The sequence below is a fragment of the Pangasianodon hypophthalmus genome, chromosome 18, assembly GCF_027358585.1.
Source record: "Pangasianodon hypophthalmus isolate fPanHyp1 chromosome 18, fPanHyp1.pri, whole genome shotgun sequence".
NCBI lineage: Eukaryota > Metazoa > Chordata > Actinopteri > Siluriformes > Pangasiidae > Pangasianodon > Pangasianodon hypophthalmus.
The window spans coordinates 11,609,102-11,627,174 of NC_069727.1; the positions used below are offsets into that span (position 1 = coordinate 11,609,102).

At 38.3% G+C, this 18,073-nt stretch overlaps 1 protein-coding gene across 2 annotated transcripts in view; it reads right to left on the minus strand.

Moving 5' to 3' along the window:
- Nucleotides 1-1,069: 1,069 nt before the first annotated feature.
- The window catches only part of prkcq (protein kinase C, theta), a 29,064-nt gene continuing 12,060 nt past the window's right edge, over nucleotides 1,070-18,073 (minus strand). For both annotated transcript variants that reach the window (XM_026923669.3, XM_053241895.1), the window contains exons 3-18: nucleotides 15,579-15,778; nucleotides 14,741-14,801; nucleotides 14,303-14,486; nucleotides 13,376-13,407; nucleotides 13,183-13,268; nucleotides 12,253-12,382; nucleotides 11,558-11,667; nucleotides 11,229-11,379; nucleotides 9,177-9,337; nucleotides 8,849-9,022; nucleotides 8,662-8,753; nucleotides 8,493-8,555; nucleotides 8,273-8,411; nucleotides 7,425-7,613; nucleotides 6,600-6,728; nucleotides 1,070-4,853 (exon numbers count right to left, since the gene is read on the minus strand). In XM_026923669.3, the coding sequence (XP_026779470.3) occupies nucleotides 4,695-4,853; nucleotides 6,600-6,728; nucleotides 7,425-7,613; nucleotides 8,273-8,411; nucleotides 8,493-8,555; nucleotides 8,662-8,753; nucleotides 8,849-9,022; nucleotides 9,177-9,337; nucleotides 11,229-11,379; nucleotides 11,558-11,667; nucleotides 12,253-12,382; nucleotides 13,183-13,268; nucleotides 13,376-13,407; nucleotides 14,303-14,486; nucleotides 14,741-14,801; nucleotides 15,579-15,778 (2,060 nt within the window). In that variant the 3' untranslated portion in view covers nucleotides 1,070-4,694. The remainder of the gene's footprint in view (nucleotides 4,854-6,599; nucleotides 6,729-7,424; nucleotides 7,614-8,272; nucleotides 8,412-8,492; nucleotides 8,556-8,661; nucleotides 8,754-8,848; nucleotides 9,023-9,176; nucleotides 9,338-11,228; nucleotides 11,380-11,557; nucleotides 11,668-12,252; nucleotides 12,383-13,182; nucleotides 13,269-13,375; nucleotides 13,408-14,302; nucleotides 14,487-14,740; nucleotides 14,802-15,578; nucleotides 15,779-18,073) is intronic.

Below are 18,073 nucleotides of genomic sequence, written 5' to 3' on the forward strand. Positions count from 1 at the left end.
ACCGTCGCCACTGGCTTGCTCATTAGGTATAAATTCATAGGGATAAATTCACAGTGATAAATTCAAATATTTACAATATATTTTTGTGAATCCATTTATTTCTGTAAAGCTGCTTTGTGACAATGTCCATTGTTAAAAGCGCTATACAAATAAAATTGAATTGAATTGAATTAATAGTGGCCTTTTGAACATAGGCATAATACATACAAAATCCAACCTAGAAGGGAACAGGTGATTGCGGTTCTTAAGGCATCATTGTCCTTTAGACTATAGAGAGTTTGTTGAGCACAGGTTTGTGAATGGAGGGTGGAGCCAGAGAAGGTGAATGGTGAGGAATCCACACGTGAGAATTGTGGTGAGAACATGGTGAACTTTAGGCTCTTTGGGGGAAGGAGATCAAAAGGTCTCATTCCTTGAGGAGCCTGTGTTAAATCTTTCTTGAGCCCCCTCCCTTTAGTGAATCACCCCCCTTGGGTTTTAGGTTATCAGATTTACAGGTGAGGGTCCTTGGCCAATGGCCTAAATCAATAGTTTTGACAGGGGGTTCCTGGGCTGGGAGTGTTCATCCCTTGGTCAGAGTTGTCCTAAAACTGACCATGTTGTTCACAGGCCGTAATTAGGCAGGTGCAAACAGACAGTAATTAACATGGTTCCTAAGGGTCTGCAAGTGTAGGTCCATTGTTTTTATGGCTACTGTGGCCAAGTGATTAGAATTCCTGTGTAGTACTCCCTGTGATGGTGTCCCTTGTTCTGCTTGTGCATGCATCTTTGGAGCTGGTTGACTTCAGCCAAGCTTTGATGAGCTCCATTAGACCAGTAAAATCCACTCTCGTTCTGCAGGCATGCACGCAGAGGTGCCATATTTAGACACTGTTGCCAGTAGACATCCTAGTACTGCAATTGGTTCTTGTGAAAAAGTAACCAAACAGGCAGTGTAAGGTTGTAAGTGCACAGTCTGAAAATTCTGTTCATACAATTGTTTCAGTAGAATGGACACTGATGAACCAGAGTTGACTGTGAGTTGTAAAGACATGGGTGCAACATGGGTGCAACAGCAGGTGCAACAGCAGGTGAAACATTTATGGCCATATCACACAACAGACGGTCAGTTGGTCCAGGCAGGTGGAGAATACAGACCTCAGGTAATTCAATCGCATGCACTGTACAAGTAGGAGCAGAACGGCAGAGCTGCACAAAATGTCCAATTTTATTGCAATTCTTAGATGTAGCAGATGAAGTGCGGCAGTTCCATCCACTGCAAGATGCAAGGTGCCAGATGTCCATCGGAGCCACAGTGGAAGCCTGTTCGAACTGATGGAGCAGGAGCAGAAGCAGACGTTTTTAATAAGGTATGTGCCTTGAATTTGGCCTTTGGACACTGTCATCTGGAAGCAGGAGTAGCGTGTATGGCTTGTACTGGGGCAGAGCTGCTTGCAGACATCGACTTCGTCTGAGCATCAGCTGCTTCTAGCTGTGTGGCAATTGTAATCGCAGTCTCTGTGTCAGTTTAGATTCCTCTAATAATCTTTTGTGCATGTGAAAGTTAGCAGTATTTTCAACTAGCTGGTCACACAGCATATCATCTAGGTCACTCAGCCTATCAACCAAATTCACAAGTAGTAGTCAAGTCTCTAAGAGCATCAAAGTATTGTACTACCATTTCATCAGTCTCCTGTGCACATTTTCTAAAAGCATGTCTTTCCAGTACCGCATTTCTTTTTGGAGTGAAGTGTTCTTCCAAAGCTTCAATAGCATCGGCCAGATCGTCACCAGTATTAGGCAATGCATATAGCAATCTCTAACCTTCTGTTCCAAGACAGTGAAGGAGCAAAGCCTGTTTTCTTTGCTTCTGGCCAGGAATCTCCAGTCGTATTAATCACTAATATGTAGTTCTGAAACATCTTCAGTCACGTTACTAGCGGTATAGCAGGCTTACCAGGACACGGTAAAAAAGGACTTGGAAAAGGAGCACTTACAGATGCAATCCCCAGTAAACCTTGTAAATAAAAATCGTCCTTGTTGCCAATTTTGCTGTATCTTAGGTAGACAGGAAACGCAGAAGAATCATCCTTTTAGGAATTTTAATTAGTGCTCAGAACTAGCATTGCAACATGCACAGGCTCAGCACTGCAACATCTCTTATCCATGCTTAACTACAACCAGGAAACTTGAGTGCCATCTAGTGGTGCATTAATGTAAGGACTTCACAGATAGTGATTAATGGGAAGTTTGTTAGTTAGGATTTAAGCCTCCTCACAGTACTATGACAGCACTGGTTAAAGTGGTAAATGACAATACTGGCCTCTGATCAGGGTTGTGTCACTTTTGCTTGTGTTGTTCGATCTCAGTGCAGCTTTTCATACTATAGATCATAATGTGCTCCTAGATAGATTAGAAAATGTTATTGGAGTTAAGGGAACATGAAATATGACTCAGGTCATATTTGACTGTTATTAGCTTGTAAATGTTAATGGTGACTTCTCTCTGTGTACAAAAGTAAAGTTTGGTGTTCCATATGGCTGTGATTTAGGCCCACTTTTTTTTTTTTTTTTTACTATATATGCTACCTCTGGGTGTAATTTATTTGTAAACAGAATACGGTGATGACACACAGTTATGTTTCAGTAAAGCGAGATGACAAATGTTAGCTTAATGATGTTGAAGAATGTGTAAAGGACATTAAACACTGGATACTGGCTAACTCCCTCCTACTTAATTCTGACAAGGCAGAAGTTCTTCTACAAGAACCACAGACAGCTAAAAGTAAGCTTTCTGATTATATAGTATTATTATTATTAGTAGTATTATTGCTAAGATAAGAAATATTATGTCATTACATGATGCAGAAAAAACTAGATGATACTCTCTAGAATGGACTATTGTAATGCCTTGCTGTCTGGATGTTACACTAACTGCATAAACAATCTCCAGTTAGTCCAGAATACAGCAGCCACAGTCCTTACTAGAACCACAAAGTTTGATCATGTCACTCCTAATGTTAGCCAAACTGCATTGGCCACCACACTTGTGTCAATTGGAAAAGTGCAGGTTCTTTATTAGTACCTAGAATAATGAGGACTACAACAGGGGGCAGAGCTTTTTCCTACAAAGCTCCCCAGCTATGGAACAGCCTCTCAATTAGTGTTCAGGATTTTTAAGTCTAGGTTGAAAAAATAATTTGTTTAGTCAAGCTTTCTGTTAATAGCTTTTCTCTACAGTAAAGGTGCAGATTTAGTGGGTTCATGGGCATAGACAGCTATGGTACACTTGGATGTTAGGATGTTGTTCCCCCATGCTTAGGTTTGGTGACGGTTGAGTGGCAGGACACTTTATGTCCCAGGGTGCCCTCAGAGTTACTTTCTGTACCTTTTAGCTATACTGTCATAGTTATTCCTGCTGGAGTCCCTGCTTACTCTCTGATCACAAAGAACACCCTTTTAAACCACTATAATACAAAAGCACATAATAATCTATTTTCTCTCTCTTTTTCTCTGTTGAAATAAACATGTTACATCTGTTGTCTGATGGGGTGCTCCTGCCAGATCCTGACTCCTTCTGCCCTCTGGACCTGCCTGGTAAATCCTGATGCTCTACTTCTGCTTAGAGGTTCCTGCACTTGTGACTCACTTGCTGCTGCTGTGGATGGCCCCAAATGGATACATTAAAAGTTACTTTGGAAAGTCCCATGTGGATACCCTAATGATTGCACTTACCAAAAACACTCACCTGTTCTTTAGTGGATACCTTCACTTGGATACTGTAGACTCATACATAACAACAACTGTTGTAATCATAAAAGACCCCTGATGCTCATAATGAACAACCTTTCAACAAACTAAATACTGTTTGAGTTTATAGTATACAACTGTGGAAAATTAATGAGTCATAATGACACTATTCGGTGTCACCCAGAAGAGGATGGGTTCCCTTTTGGGTCTGGTTCCTCTCAAGGTTTCTTCCTCATGTCGTCACTGGCTTGCTCATTAGGGAACTAAAGCTACATCTACATTCAGATTTTTGTAAAGCTGCTTTGTGACAAAGTCTATTGTTGAAAGCAGTATATAAATAAAATTGAACTGAATAGTTAGCTTCTTATTTTGTTTCTAGACAATTTTACTTTAGACAGACATTCCTAGCAGTAGCTCTAGATATTTGTTAAATATTAGTAATAACTGCCATTTCTATAACTTACACAGGCAAACATTTTAGGCAATAAAAATAATACATATAATATGCCTTTAAGTAGATCCATCCATACATATATCTATATATATTCATGTATTTTGGCATTTATGTGTAGACTATATTCTTTACAGGTTGTTAAAATACCTTGGACACTGCAACCTTGATGTGTCACAAGATTTCACCAATATACTTCATTAACTCCAATTAAAACAACATTTACAACAAATTATTGTCAAACTACAACAGAAATTAATCACATGGGCTCTGCAATTAAAAAACAATTAAACCTCTCTCACACACAGATAGACATCCTCAGCTGGATTTTTACATCAGTGCACACTCCTTACAACTGAAACTAATTCCAAATTCCACATGTTCCACATCTGACTTCTTTTAACACAGTATAGATATTGGCACTATAGTATAGTACTTCCTTTACTGATTTTCTTCATTGCATCTTCTGTGTGCGTAAAGAAGCTGTAATGTGTGTGTGTGTGTGTGTGCAGGTTTCAGGGGTTCTTAAGGCGAGCCATCCCTGGGTTAATAAAGGAAAAGTTCTTGAACATAGTCTGGTCCACGCTGTTGATGAGGGTCCGATCAGCACAGGACAGCCGAGGCTTCTCGTTAATGAACTCCTTATCAAAGTTACTGCAGTCACTTGGTGATTTCTACAAATAGAAGATAGAATTAATAGGGCTCATTTTAATGGGGAGACATACAACAAATGCATTAAAATTTGTGCTCTCCATTGCTGTTCATGTTCTATTTGCAGGACAGAGTAAACAGTTTACATTGGGGTGTTTTATCTTGTCCCCATAGTGATAGTGTGGCTGCATCTTCCAGAAAAAATATAGGCAACACTTGGTTCCACTTAATTGACTAGTATAACTGCTGTTCAGCTGCAAATAAACAACAGCAGCTAAATGGGAAATGGCATCCAGTTTTCTGTGTAATTTTGGCCACTTCCCACAGTGAGGCATAAATTATGTTTTTGTTTAGTCAGAATCAGAATCACTTCATTGCCTGTGAGCTGTGCTGGTTAGGTACTGGTGTGTAACATAGTAAGGCAGTACATTAAGACATACACTGCAGCCACAGTACAACAAACAATAAACAGAAGAGCAATGACAGAAAGTGCAGCAAGTAATAAATGATGCAATTTGACAGGGGGCAAGGCATTAGACGATAATGAAGTATAACATGTTCATTCATACAATTTGCAATGTATAAATAAAGAATTATAAGGTAGTGGTTGAAAGATTTCATGGGCTTGAGTGGTTGAGTATCTGCATAGTCTCCAGAAAGAAGCTATGCTGGTGGTGTGTAATTTGGGAGGTGATGGACCTGTAGTGCCTCTGTGATGGCAGTTTGACAAGAGAGGGTTTCCTGAATGTTTGGCGTCAGTCGGTGAGTTTACAGCTGATGATCTTGTCAGCTGAATGGACTACTCACTGCAGTCTGGTCTTGAAGGTGGAAAAGGAACCAGACTGGTGAAGGTGGTGAGCACACTCTCTGTTATTACAGAGTAGAATCTTTTCAGTATGGGTTGAGAGATACTGAACTCCCTTGTCTGGTGTAGGAACTACAGTCTCTGCAGTGCTTTCTTGAGGATGGTGGTTATGTTGTTGACCTATTTCAATGGCTTGGTGATGGAGGTCCCCAGGTATCTGAAAGATTCAGCCTTGGACACCTGAACCATTGGTTGTCAGGGGGGTGGAAGGTGAAAAGATGCTTTAAGATGGTCTACTTCACTTCTATAGGCGGTCTCATCATTGGCTCACTATAGATGTCTCAAACTCGCTAATTTTGATGGAGTTCTCTGTGGTGATGCAATCATTAATGAAAAAGCAATACAGCCAGTGGTTTGAGAATGCAGCACTGTGGGGCTCCTATGCTGATTGTCATGGGGTCTGACATACTGCTTCCCTCATCTCAGGAAATTGCTGATCCACTGGCAGGTGTTGGAGAGTAGGTTTAACTAGATGAGGTTGCTGTGGAGTAGCTCAATAACCACAGAGTTAAAAGCAGAGCTAAAGTCCACCAACAAGAGAATTGCAACTCCTGTTTCACTGACAGTGATGGTTGGGTGGTAGGAGAGTGGAGGGCAGTAGATGTGATGGGAACAACTCTGAATTTGGAGGGGAGAAGGGGGGTGTTGGGTAAATATCAGTGGGGGAAGCACTGTGAACTGTGGCCATGTCTTTTAGTGGGAGAGTTACCAAAAAACAATAATGTTAATAGAAAATTAACATAATAGTTTTAGACACATATTGTTTATTTTGCAAATAACTAAGATGAAGATATCCTGGATATTTTAAACTTCATAAAATAAAAGGAGATATCCCAGGTCAGTAGGACATCTAACCCCAACTTCTGAACAGAGCTATATAAATAGCTTAGTGTCTTAAGCTTACCACAGTGGGTCTGAAGGGTGGCTCCACTTGCCGCTTTTCCAGCGCATTCCAGTCAGTGTCTCTGAAGAAAGGATGTTGCCGAATATTTCCCTTCACACCCAGCCTCCGCTCCGGCTCCCGCACAAAAAGCTATAACCAAACCCATAAAAAACATTAGAATAAAAACATTATTTCACTCATAGCAGAAATAAGGCCGCTTTAGTTAAGTGATTATAATATTAAAAAGAGGCCTTTCACACACTGGTGTGTCTGTTTTAAAATGTTGATGTACAATCAAGTAAAAAGGCAGTATTCCTGATGACCCATCAGGAACACATCTTCTCAGCCAGCCTCATAATGGAGATGCCCAGGAGTCTGTTCATAAAGTTACAGTGCATAGAATTTTTGTTGGTTAAAAAAAACATGATTATTGAGTCAGGGAAGAAATAAATACTTTATAATATGATATTCCTGAGCTGCTATGAATCACCCTGACAATCCTGTCATGTTGAGAGAGTGAAAGAGTCTGATATTATACTATAAGAAGAAAATGGATTTAAGCATTATGCAATTTAGGTTTTTTGTTCTGTAATTTGGTCAATGATAGTCAGACAGTTTATTATTAGGGCATTTGTATCTTTAACCAGTTGGCTAGTTTGTGTAATAATGTAATTATTAATCAGATTGGAAAAACCTGCTTTTCACAATTCCACTGTTTCTCTGAATATTAATTAACCAATTACCAATACTTTTCATATAATTATTTCTTAAGCATCTAAATGATATATTATTTCAAATATTGTTTAATAATGATAGTCTCAATTGAGTAAAATGTTTTTTTAATACCTTGATGAGAATGTCTCGTGCATCTCTGGTCAGCCAGCGTGGGTAACAGGGGTCATCTGTGCGGATGGATTGGAACAGTTCCTCCTCGTCATGCCCATGGAACGGTGACTGACCAATCAGCATCTCATACAGAAGGACTCCAAATGACCACCAGTCCACTGAGGTGCCATATTTCTGCCCAAGCAAAATCTAAAGCAAGACAAAGTAAACACTTTATATCTGGGATGTTTAATTTTATCCGATGTGGCTGCACATTATCATTCCAGACAAACTGTGGACACATCTGATTGAACATAAATGACTATTAGGTAAAACTCCTGTTTAGCTGGAATTAAAAAACAGCAGCCCCGCTGGTGTTTTGCAGATAATATTGAAGACATTATGCCATAATTAAATTTTGATTTCTAATTTAATTTTCATCAGATGGCATGTCCAAGCACTACATTAATACTCACTTTAGAAATGTACTGGACATTGGTCATCTCTTTTAATTTTATTACAATCCAATTGTCATATTTATTATAAAACACACTGTATGGCCAAACGTATGTGGACACCTGACCAGTCACATCTATACGTTCTGCCACACCAACCTTGGCAAACCAAGTCTATGTGGAGCTCATGTTTGGGCAAGGCAACTTAGTTCCAGTGAAAGGAAATCTTAATGGTACAGCAACAAAGACATTCTAGACAATTCTGTGCTTCCAACAGTTTGGGGAAGGCCCATAAAACTGTGATGGTCAGGTGTCCACAAACTGGTCAGGTGGCCATTTAGTATACGTGTTCATGTTCTAATCTAAAGCATTAACAATATAAACACTATTGATGGCAAGTGATCATTGCTTCACCTCAGGGGCAATGTAATCTGGAGTTCCACAGAAGGTGGATGTTCGGGCTTCTCCCAGCATGTTCTCCTTACACATCCCAAAGTCAGCAATCTTAATGTGACCATCGATGTCTAGCAGAATATTATCCAACTTCAGATCTCTGCAGAAGAATAACACAATGCTAATTTCTTGTACATAGACCAAACTCATTTAGTTATATGACCATGTTTATTGTGATTACCTGTACACAATGCCTTTTAAATGTAGAAACTGCAGACCACAGATGATTTCAGCAGCGTAGAATCTATCACAGTGGCAAGAGAGAATAAAGAAGAGATGAAAAATAGTTAGGGGTGAATTTCTTTCCCAAGTGTCTCTATGTGTATATAGGATCAGCATGAGTGTCTCACGTGGAGCGCGGGAGATCAAATCTGTGGCAAGCCTGGATGTGGAACATTAAATCTCCTCCATTTAGATACTCCATTACAAAGAACAGATTCTCCTATATGGAATATCCCCAAACACAAATACATAAACACACACAGAAATATCTATATTGTAAGCTTAAAAACATGTGTCTGTGTGTACAGTTTTTACCTTGGTCTGAAAGGTGCAGTAAAGGTGTGTGAGGAAGGGATGTTCCCAGGCAAGAGATAGAACACTTCTCTCGACCATAGTGCACTCCACATCATCGTCCATCAGAACCACATCTTTCTTTAGAGCCTTCACTGCAAAGAACTTCCCTGTGGTTTTCAGCTCGGCAAGAAACACCTATAAAAACATGCACACAGACACACAGGAAATCTACATTCGATTGTAGATGCAACATTAAACTGCATTCAGATTTTTACTAAACATCAGAGAAACATGAGCAAGAATTTTAAGGCTTAAATGTGTAATAAAATCTTTGTGTCCATATATCTACCTTGCCAAAGCTGCCCTTTCCCAGCATCTTGTGCAGGGTAAAGTCATCTAGGGAGAATTTGTGGTGCTCTTTGTGTGGGACAGCATACAGTGGCTCTGAATCTTCACCGAAACTGAGATGGTCGCCCTCTAAGGGTGAATCCCAGGCTACACCCTGCTGCTCTGAACGTGGCACAAAAATAGAGATTCTCATAGAGTAATAGAGTACTCATGCTACACTACACCACAAAATAAATGGCACAAAGTGTATGATAGTCTTGGAATGTTTTTATTTTTTGTGGTGTTTGACTTGTCATTATTTATTTAAAAGAAAAAAAAAACAATAAGACCATGGTATATTTATTCTATATGTGGGAGCCACTCTTCAAGGTAATTATTCATAGAAAGGAAAAAAAAGGTGGTGAGTTGCAATTAGCTATATACAGTTGTTGTTGTTCCTCTGTCGGCTGCTCCCATTAGGGGTTACCACAGCGGATCATTGGTCCGCGTATTTGACACAGTTATTGCATCGGACGCCCTTCCTGACGCAACCCTCCCCAATTTTATCCGGGCTTAGGATTGGCACTGAGAGGGCACTGTTGCACACAACCCCAGTGGCTGAGGTTGGTTGGGGTTGGTTCCCTGGCCAGGAATCAAACCCAGGCCGCAGTGGTGAGAGCACTGTGGCCTAACCACTAGTCCTCCAGAGACCCACAGTTAGCGATATAAAGTAACATGCATTTTATAGAATTTTTGGCTACTTTTCAAATAATATATTTAGAACTAATAAAACAAATGGTAAAGGAAATGTAGAATTTTGTTTCATTTAGTAATTATGTGTTTTAGAGTACTATATTATTTTAAACAGGAAGGTTTTTGTCTAGCTTGTATTGCCAAAGCTTTTTGTGCACAGAATGTGTTCAAGCCAACACACAAGGACAGGCTTAGTGCACATCTGAATGAATGTTGTATTAGGGCTGTCCATCAGGAAGGTAAGATTTACAAACAGATGAAAGCAAGCTGAAAATTTGTGTTTTATTTAACATTAAAACAGTAAATAGCTGAAGCCTGAAGCATAATTAAAATTACTTAATCTAATATTTTACTAGGCAAAAATGATTTGAAAATCTTAACATTCGATGTATTCTTACACATTGCTACTTTTGGTGTTCGTAGTCATCAGTGATTTCAGAATGAGGGAGGTCATGTGTGTTGATATTATGATTATATGTTAAAATTGTGTGATGGTAGTTAACCTGTAAGCCTAAAAGTTTCACTAAACTATATTTTTCCTAGAATAGAAGCAAAGTACAATAGTACTGGAGTACTGGGGATTCAGATTAGTGACAAGCTATGATGCAGTATTATAAGGCTACTACACAATCTAAAAAATAAGAGGTGGTGGCAGGACAACAAAGAGTTCCTAAATTCCCAGGAGATGTGTAATTCAGCATGAGTAGTAGAAGCTGGATATACAGATGGAAAAACACTTCTGTTTGTTGTTCAATTTCAGGAATTACATGGAAGCTTGTTTTTTCTTTTCTGCTGGACATCTAGATCTCAGTTTTGAACCTCCTGGATAACATTTTTTCTATTTGACTTTTTTCTGCAATCAATAACCTAGCTCTTCTTTCTTGAATTCCTAATCTTCATCAATAACTGTGCTGTCTCATATACTACACACTACATTTGCACTGCATTGCATTACAAAAAAACAGATGTAGGTTATGGTATTCTCAAGCAGAATTAAAGTTGTGTAATAGTATGTGTCTGTGACTTTAACTCACCATTTGAGGGGAGAGTTTCTCTACAGTGAGGCTTGCAATAGACCGTTTTAATCAAGAAAGCACAGATTAAAAAAAATGTCTACTGCCTAATAAACTGGGAAATTAATTTTTGTTTGTTTCCTGTTTTCATTTCTAGTTTCTGTATTTTTCCTGTCTCTGCCTGACACAGGCACATTGACTATTATATTGGTCATTATTGGTTATCTTGTTCTTGGTAATGAAATAGCTGACTTCATCTTTTATTGATTGTACCACTGGCAATAAGTTTCCTGCCATGTGTGTGTTACCTTTGCGTGGTAGTGGTGGTGCTGGAGTAGGGGATAAGGTATGGATTGGTAGCGATGGCACACAGCCCGAGGGCTCTCTGACCACTCCAGCCTGTCCTACACCTACCGGTCCCTCACGTCCGATTATATCATTATCTCTGGAGCTCCGGGCCTGTGACATACACACACACACACACACACACACAATGCCAAATGTTTCATACTTTGGATCTGTCTATTAGGTTGTATTTATCTCTTTTTTGAGTGTTTACTCATTTATATTCTGGCTGTATCATTGAGGCTGTGTAAAACATTGTAATGTATCTATGATAATTAACATAATGTTCAACCTGCTGCGTGCTCTCAATCATAGCCAGAGCCTCGGCCATGAGCTTCTGGTTGACACCACAGAGATTTGCTACTTTCTTTTGACATTTGTGATGAACATTCATGCCACATTCTGCAGAGAAAATATACACATAATCACACAAACTATATATATTTTTTGCATTGCTCATAAACTCATTTCTTTTTATGTATTTTCTCTCTTCCTTTTCTTTCTTTCCTGTATTTTTTCTCTTTTTCTTCTCTCAAGCAATTAGAGAGGCTTTAACAGTCCAAAAAAGTAACTTTATATAGTGCAAACATATTCACTGTTGTCCTCCAAAGAGGAATGTATGTGGAATGATAGACCAACAGTACTTTAAGTGACAGAATGCTACAATGAAACAATTTTTTAAATTTTCGACATACATTAAATCAATATAAGAAGATTTTCTTTATTTGCACAATGTACATAAATTCTGCTTATAAATACAACTAATCATTTAGCTGACGTTTACTGGTTGTGCAGTTGTGCATGATAAACTGTACAACTGTATTGCTATAAACTATAAAGAAATGTCTATTTCTAAATAGTGAAAAACAACAAGATAGTTAATGTGGAAAAATAGTTTACTGGGTTTTGGTGTCCCCGTACTTCAGTCTGACCCTAAGCGGTCACATGACTTCTGACATTGTATTATAGTGTCGTGTGATCTCTCACCTTCACATTTGAGGCCCTGACGTGCCAAACCCCAAAGTAGTGTGCCACAATGTTCACAGAAGGTCGGGCTCTTATAGTTATAAACTTTAAACCGGTGAGGCATGTCGATCTTAAATCGCTCTTTATGGATCTGAAGCAGACACACAGATTTAGTACTGAGATTCACTCTAAATTACACATGTAGAGAAAAGTTAGAGTTGGCAATCAAAAGCGATGGTTTGTAAGTGCATGTACATTTTTATCCACATATAACTATACTGTACATACATATTGCATACTTATACCACGGCACTGCTGAATTTCTAATAACAGCATGGCTCTGACAATACTTCCAGCTATAATTTAAATGATAGGTTTATATTAACATGCTTGTTCTAATATATTCTCATTCCATAGTAACAGCTCATTACTCACAGGGATTTGTATGGCAGATGCACTGCATAATGAAAGACTAATAAAAACTGATTTAAAAACCATGTTATTTAACCAGAAAAAAATGGATAATCATTGATATGAAGAAGCTATTTGTTAAGAAACATTTATTTAACATTTATGTAAGCAGTCTCAGGTTTCAGTGATTTGTGATGGTCAGCATGTTTTCCACCACAGAAGGGTCTTCATTTTTTTGTCTGTTTTTTCACTGTTTACAGCTGCCATAAAGTAACTGATAAGCAGATCTAACTCATCTTGCATACTAGCTGGGAACACACTCTTTTCCTTCCTCTAAAAAACACAGTTATTTGCAAACACATGATACTACAACAGGAACAGCAGATGGCAAAGACTTCATGTGTACAGAATGTGAAACAAAATTAATCAATAGAACACAGAGAGTGTTTTGCTGTCCATGTAAAAATAAGGTAGCTCTGGATGTGTCTGACTGATGACAGAAGTCTTAAATAAGCAGAATTGAATGCATGCAGGAGTTACCATTGTTTCTTTGCTGTTAATGGCCGAGCCTGTACATTTGGCAATCACTTTGTCAATGCACTTCTTATGGATGGCAGCGTTGCATTCTAAAGGACATATAGAAAAAAGGGAGAGATAGAAAGAATAAGCGTATTGAAAATCTTTATGAAAGCCCAGTAAGGGGCTGTAAATATAGAAAATTCTGTATACTCACGTCGGCACTGATATCCCTGTTTATTCAGACCCCTGCAACACAGAAAGAGAGAGAGAGAGATAGAGAGATAGAGAGAGAGAGAGAGAGAGAGACAGCAGGTTATTACTGCTAATAAATATTTTTCTGGCCTCGACTTCATTTAAGGCAAGGAGTTTCCTTTCAGTACTTTCTCACTAAGTTTCCGCAGATCATCAGATTATTATAAATGTATGTTACTATTGTATACCATCAAATAAGTTTATTAACTCAGAGAAATCACCTAGTGTGTGCAAAGATCTTCCAAGTGCTGGGTTTAAAAGGAGAATTTTAATAAAGTGGTGCCAGTTACTGCTTTAACCAATTATTAACATTTAAGTTCATTTTTCTTCATTACAAGGCTCCATCACCTTGCATTTTACTCAACATATCGGGCAAAAAAAAAAAAAAACAAAAAAAACAAAAAAAAAAAAAAAAAAAAGATGAGAGATGACCCAGATAACAACTAAAAATAGCTGGTGTTAGGTCTTGCTGAGGCAGCAAACCACACACGAAATACACACCAAAATTTTCTGGCGAATAACGTAGAAAGGCTTCATTATGTCAAAGTGTTCAGCAGCCAGTGATGCGAATATGTTTGAATACAGGGGAGGAGTGACAGCGGGAATCAAGTTGCTCTACGTGTTTCTTTTTAACCCCAAGCTTACTCTGTCCTGATTGAGGTGCATACACACGTTATTTTATTTAATTGAGTTGTCATATTATTAGGTTGTACATTGCTTCTGTATGCTACTCTGTAAAGGGACTATTTATGACTGATGATTTATTTAACAATAAAAAGTATTTCTGTATACAATAAAAGCTTTCTGTATACTTTCTGTGCTACAGCATACCAAGACATCCTATACAATTGTGTGCTTCCAACTTTGTGGCAACAGTTTGGGGCCATACCAGACAAACTCTTTGCAGACAGAGCAGAAGGTGGGTTGGGGGAAAAAAGTGGCCGTGAACTCATGACACTTCACTAGATGCACTTTGGCCTGTTTGATCGCGCCACGTCGTTGATGCAGCGCAAACACATCCTCTCTCTCTCGCTCAGGGTCTCCATCTACATCTCCCTCACCATGACCTGCATCTAAATACAAAAACATACATACACACATGCAGTGAGAGTATGTGCTTATAGAATATATATATATATATATATATATATATATATATATATATATATATATATATATAGAGAGAGAGAGAGAGAGAGACAGAGAGTTGCTTTTATGTATGATTTTATGTATAGTAAAATGAAGTACTTTTTCAGAGTATTTTGACCCATCCTCTATGTATATGGGCAAGTGTATGTATGTAATTGTGTGTGCAAGACAGACTCACCCTTTTTTTCCAAGAAATAGCGTGCTTCCATCAACAGACGACCCTGTGGCTTTAGTTCCACCTTAAGTAACACAAGAACAGTGTGTTATATTTCAAGTCATTGTAACATACATGTTTACAATGACTTAAATTATCATTATGAACATGAATATGCTTTTCAGGTTTCATGAGAACCCATCAAAGCACTGATTGGCATATAGCAGCCATATTATTTACAAAAACGTAGTACAATTTTAAAAGTCATTAATGATACCTCTCTTGTGCAAAAGCCCTAGAATTAGTGCGCAAAAGTAGTTTTTCTTATTATGCAAATTATTTCCAATAACTGCATTTGAAAGGGGATGTAATCACACAAATAATTCTTATCTTTTTCAGAAAGCAGCATGAAAAATTCTTAAGAGTTTCTTCTTAAAAATTCTTCTCATAATTGCTGAGAAGAATTTTGCTAATGAATTGCAGTAAAACATTCTTTTACAGGTAAATATGTGGTACAAAATACAGAGTAATTATTTTGGGTAAAATGATGGCAACTACGAAGACAGTTTAACAAAATTTCTGTGAAATGCCTGACAAGTATTCAGTATTAAGAAGAAAAGAAAAGACATAATACAATATGAAGGTAGTATGTAGAATAATATTTGCACAAAATGTAATCGAAATACCACAAATTCTCAATTGTACATTTTATTTGTTTTTAAATAAATGTCTGTTCTGAGGACTGGCAAAAGGACAAAAATATTCTTTGTCACTCATCATGATGACAAATTTGACCTTGGGATGGCATTTCAGTCCTCTTAAGTGTGCAAATACATGCATAGACACAGACACACACACTCACCCAGATCTCAAGCTTGCCATTCTCCTTTTTGCAACGGGAAGCGAGTGTGTCCAGCTGCACCGTGGCCTCTGTCTTCAACTCAGCTGTTTTATCTTTCACCACTACGTGCATCACTCTCCCTTTGTGAACATGGGCATCGAATGTGCTGCTCCATGGAGGGTACATGGTGGGCCGTTTCTGCTTATACACCTGACCCTTTTCTGAAGAAAACACATGCACACAGCAAATCAGCACAGCTCTGCCATAGTGTCTTGATTATAATAGTACTCTGTATTACAGTTGTTATCATTTGAACGCCAGTCTTTGGCTTTGCAAAAAGAAGAAGATAATAAATTATATTAATGATCCCACTGAGCATGTCTAGTATTTATTCTGTTTGTACATTCAGATGTACAGCTTACATGAAATTCTTAAAACTAATCATCATAATTATACCAACCTTTATAAAATTACACAACTGCAAAATATAATGCACACCAGAATATGAAGATGGTTTAGTAAACACTGATCAGAATCAGAATCGCCATGTATCAACTGTCTGTCACAAAGTAAAATTGCAACACAGTATGTTAAACAATAACTCTCATCAAAATGTGGGAAAATAATGAAGTGAAGTGAAGTGACTTGTGGCCAAGTATGGTGACCCATACTTGGAATTTGTGCTCTGCATTTAACCCATCCAAGTGCACACACACAGTAGCGAACACACACACACATGGGGCAGTGGGCAGCCTTTTTTTGCCGCGGCGCCCGGGGAGCAGTCGGGGGTTCGGTGCCTTGCTCAAGGGTCTCACCTTAGTCGTGGTATTGAGGATAGGAGAGGGCACTGGCCATTCACTTCCCCCACCTACAATCCCTGCCGGCCCTGAGACTCAAACCCATGACCTTCAGGTTCACCTTCAGGTTACAAGGCCGAGCCTCTAACCATTAGGCCACGACTGCCCCATAATACATTTAACAGTCACTTAGTTCATGATTTCCCCACAAATGTAAATAGAGATTACCTTCTCAATAGGTTATTTTGGACTTTTCTCATTGACAATGCTGCACCACCTGATATATTTGTACCTGCACAACACACACTACTATGCTGTTGCCACTGCTGTTGCAACTAGTAAATAATATCTGATCTGTGCTGCTTCTATTGGTCCCTTTTCAATGATTAATAGTTTAACAATTTGTGCATAAACAGACCAAAATACAAACAAATGATCAACAGCCAATAATTGTATAGGCTGTACAAAATGCACCTATATGGTAGGTATCTGATAAAATGTCAGTAGGTGTAGCTTCCAGATCACTAGCTGTTCCTTGTGGTGAGGATAAATTCTTTACAGTACTTTGGTATGTGGTATGAATTTTTACTTTGCACTTACCATGCACTGAGAGGAAATACATGTACAACATACAGAATAATAAATGTGACTCTGTCAGTCCAAGTAGAATGTAGCAGGTGGAAATGTGGTTTAGCGTGGGCGTGAACTGAGAGGGAGGTGTATGGGTATGAGCTAGAGGAGTAATGACTAATGTATGTATATGTCCCAACCATAATTATGTGATCCCTCTCACTCTTCCTCTCTCTCTTTCTCCCTGAGCAGGGAGCTGAGCATATGTGTGTGTATGTGGCCATGAAAAGCAAAAGCCAAACAGAAAGCAGTGAGCGAGCTGGAAAACTGCAATGTGATTTGATTTGAAAACGTTTACTGTCTATCCACCACGGCAAGGGCATGAGCACAAATAGAAAAGCTTCTTTTACGTTTTGGGTCTGGTGTGTTCTCTGAGCAGTGTAAGGTGCTCTCCTAAGTTCCATTATGAAGCATTTTTGAAATACAGGAACATGCTACAGATGAATTCAAACCCCCACATATTTGGCAACCTTTTGTTTTTGTTCTTTGGAATAAGTATATACAGCTCAGCACACTGTTCGATAGTGATGTTTCCCCCTGTTGCTGTTAGCAGATTTTCAGCAGCTGGTTGTTCTTGTTAGTTTAAATACTTTCACAAGGCACTGTTCTTTTCCGGTAAGATACACATACGCAGCAAACTTTTTTTAGATTGAATAGTTAATGTTTGTAATATGTGCCACTGATTTATTTGTTTAACTGTGGAAAAGACTGTATAAATAGTTCTGTATTGATTTATTCATATATTTTCAAGCAGCTGTTTAAACTTTACTGATTCATTCAAGTTCACATCTTAATCTCTATAACGTTTATACTGTGTTATTGTCTATGTTTAGCTTTCTTTGTATTGATTAATTCAACGAGATGCTGTAATTTTACTCCATGTTGGTTCATGCTTATTTGTACAAAGCTTTTTTTTTTTTTTAGGTTAAAAGGTTGTTTTACTATTGTTTTACTCTTGTTATACTTGATAATATTGGCTTTTAAATGATAATGAAATTTTCATTTCATTAATTCCAGTCACTGTGCCAGCTGTTTATTTGTTTGGTTGAGTGTCTGGTTAAGACATGAATATAATATTTTGAGTACATG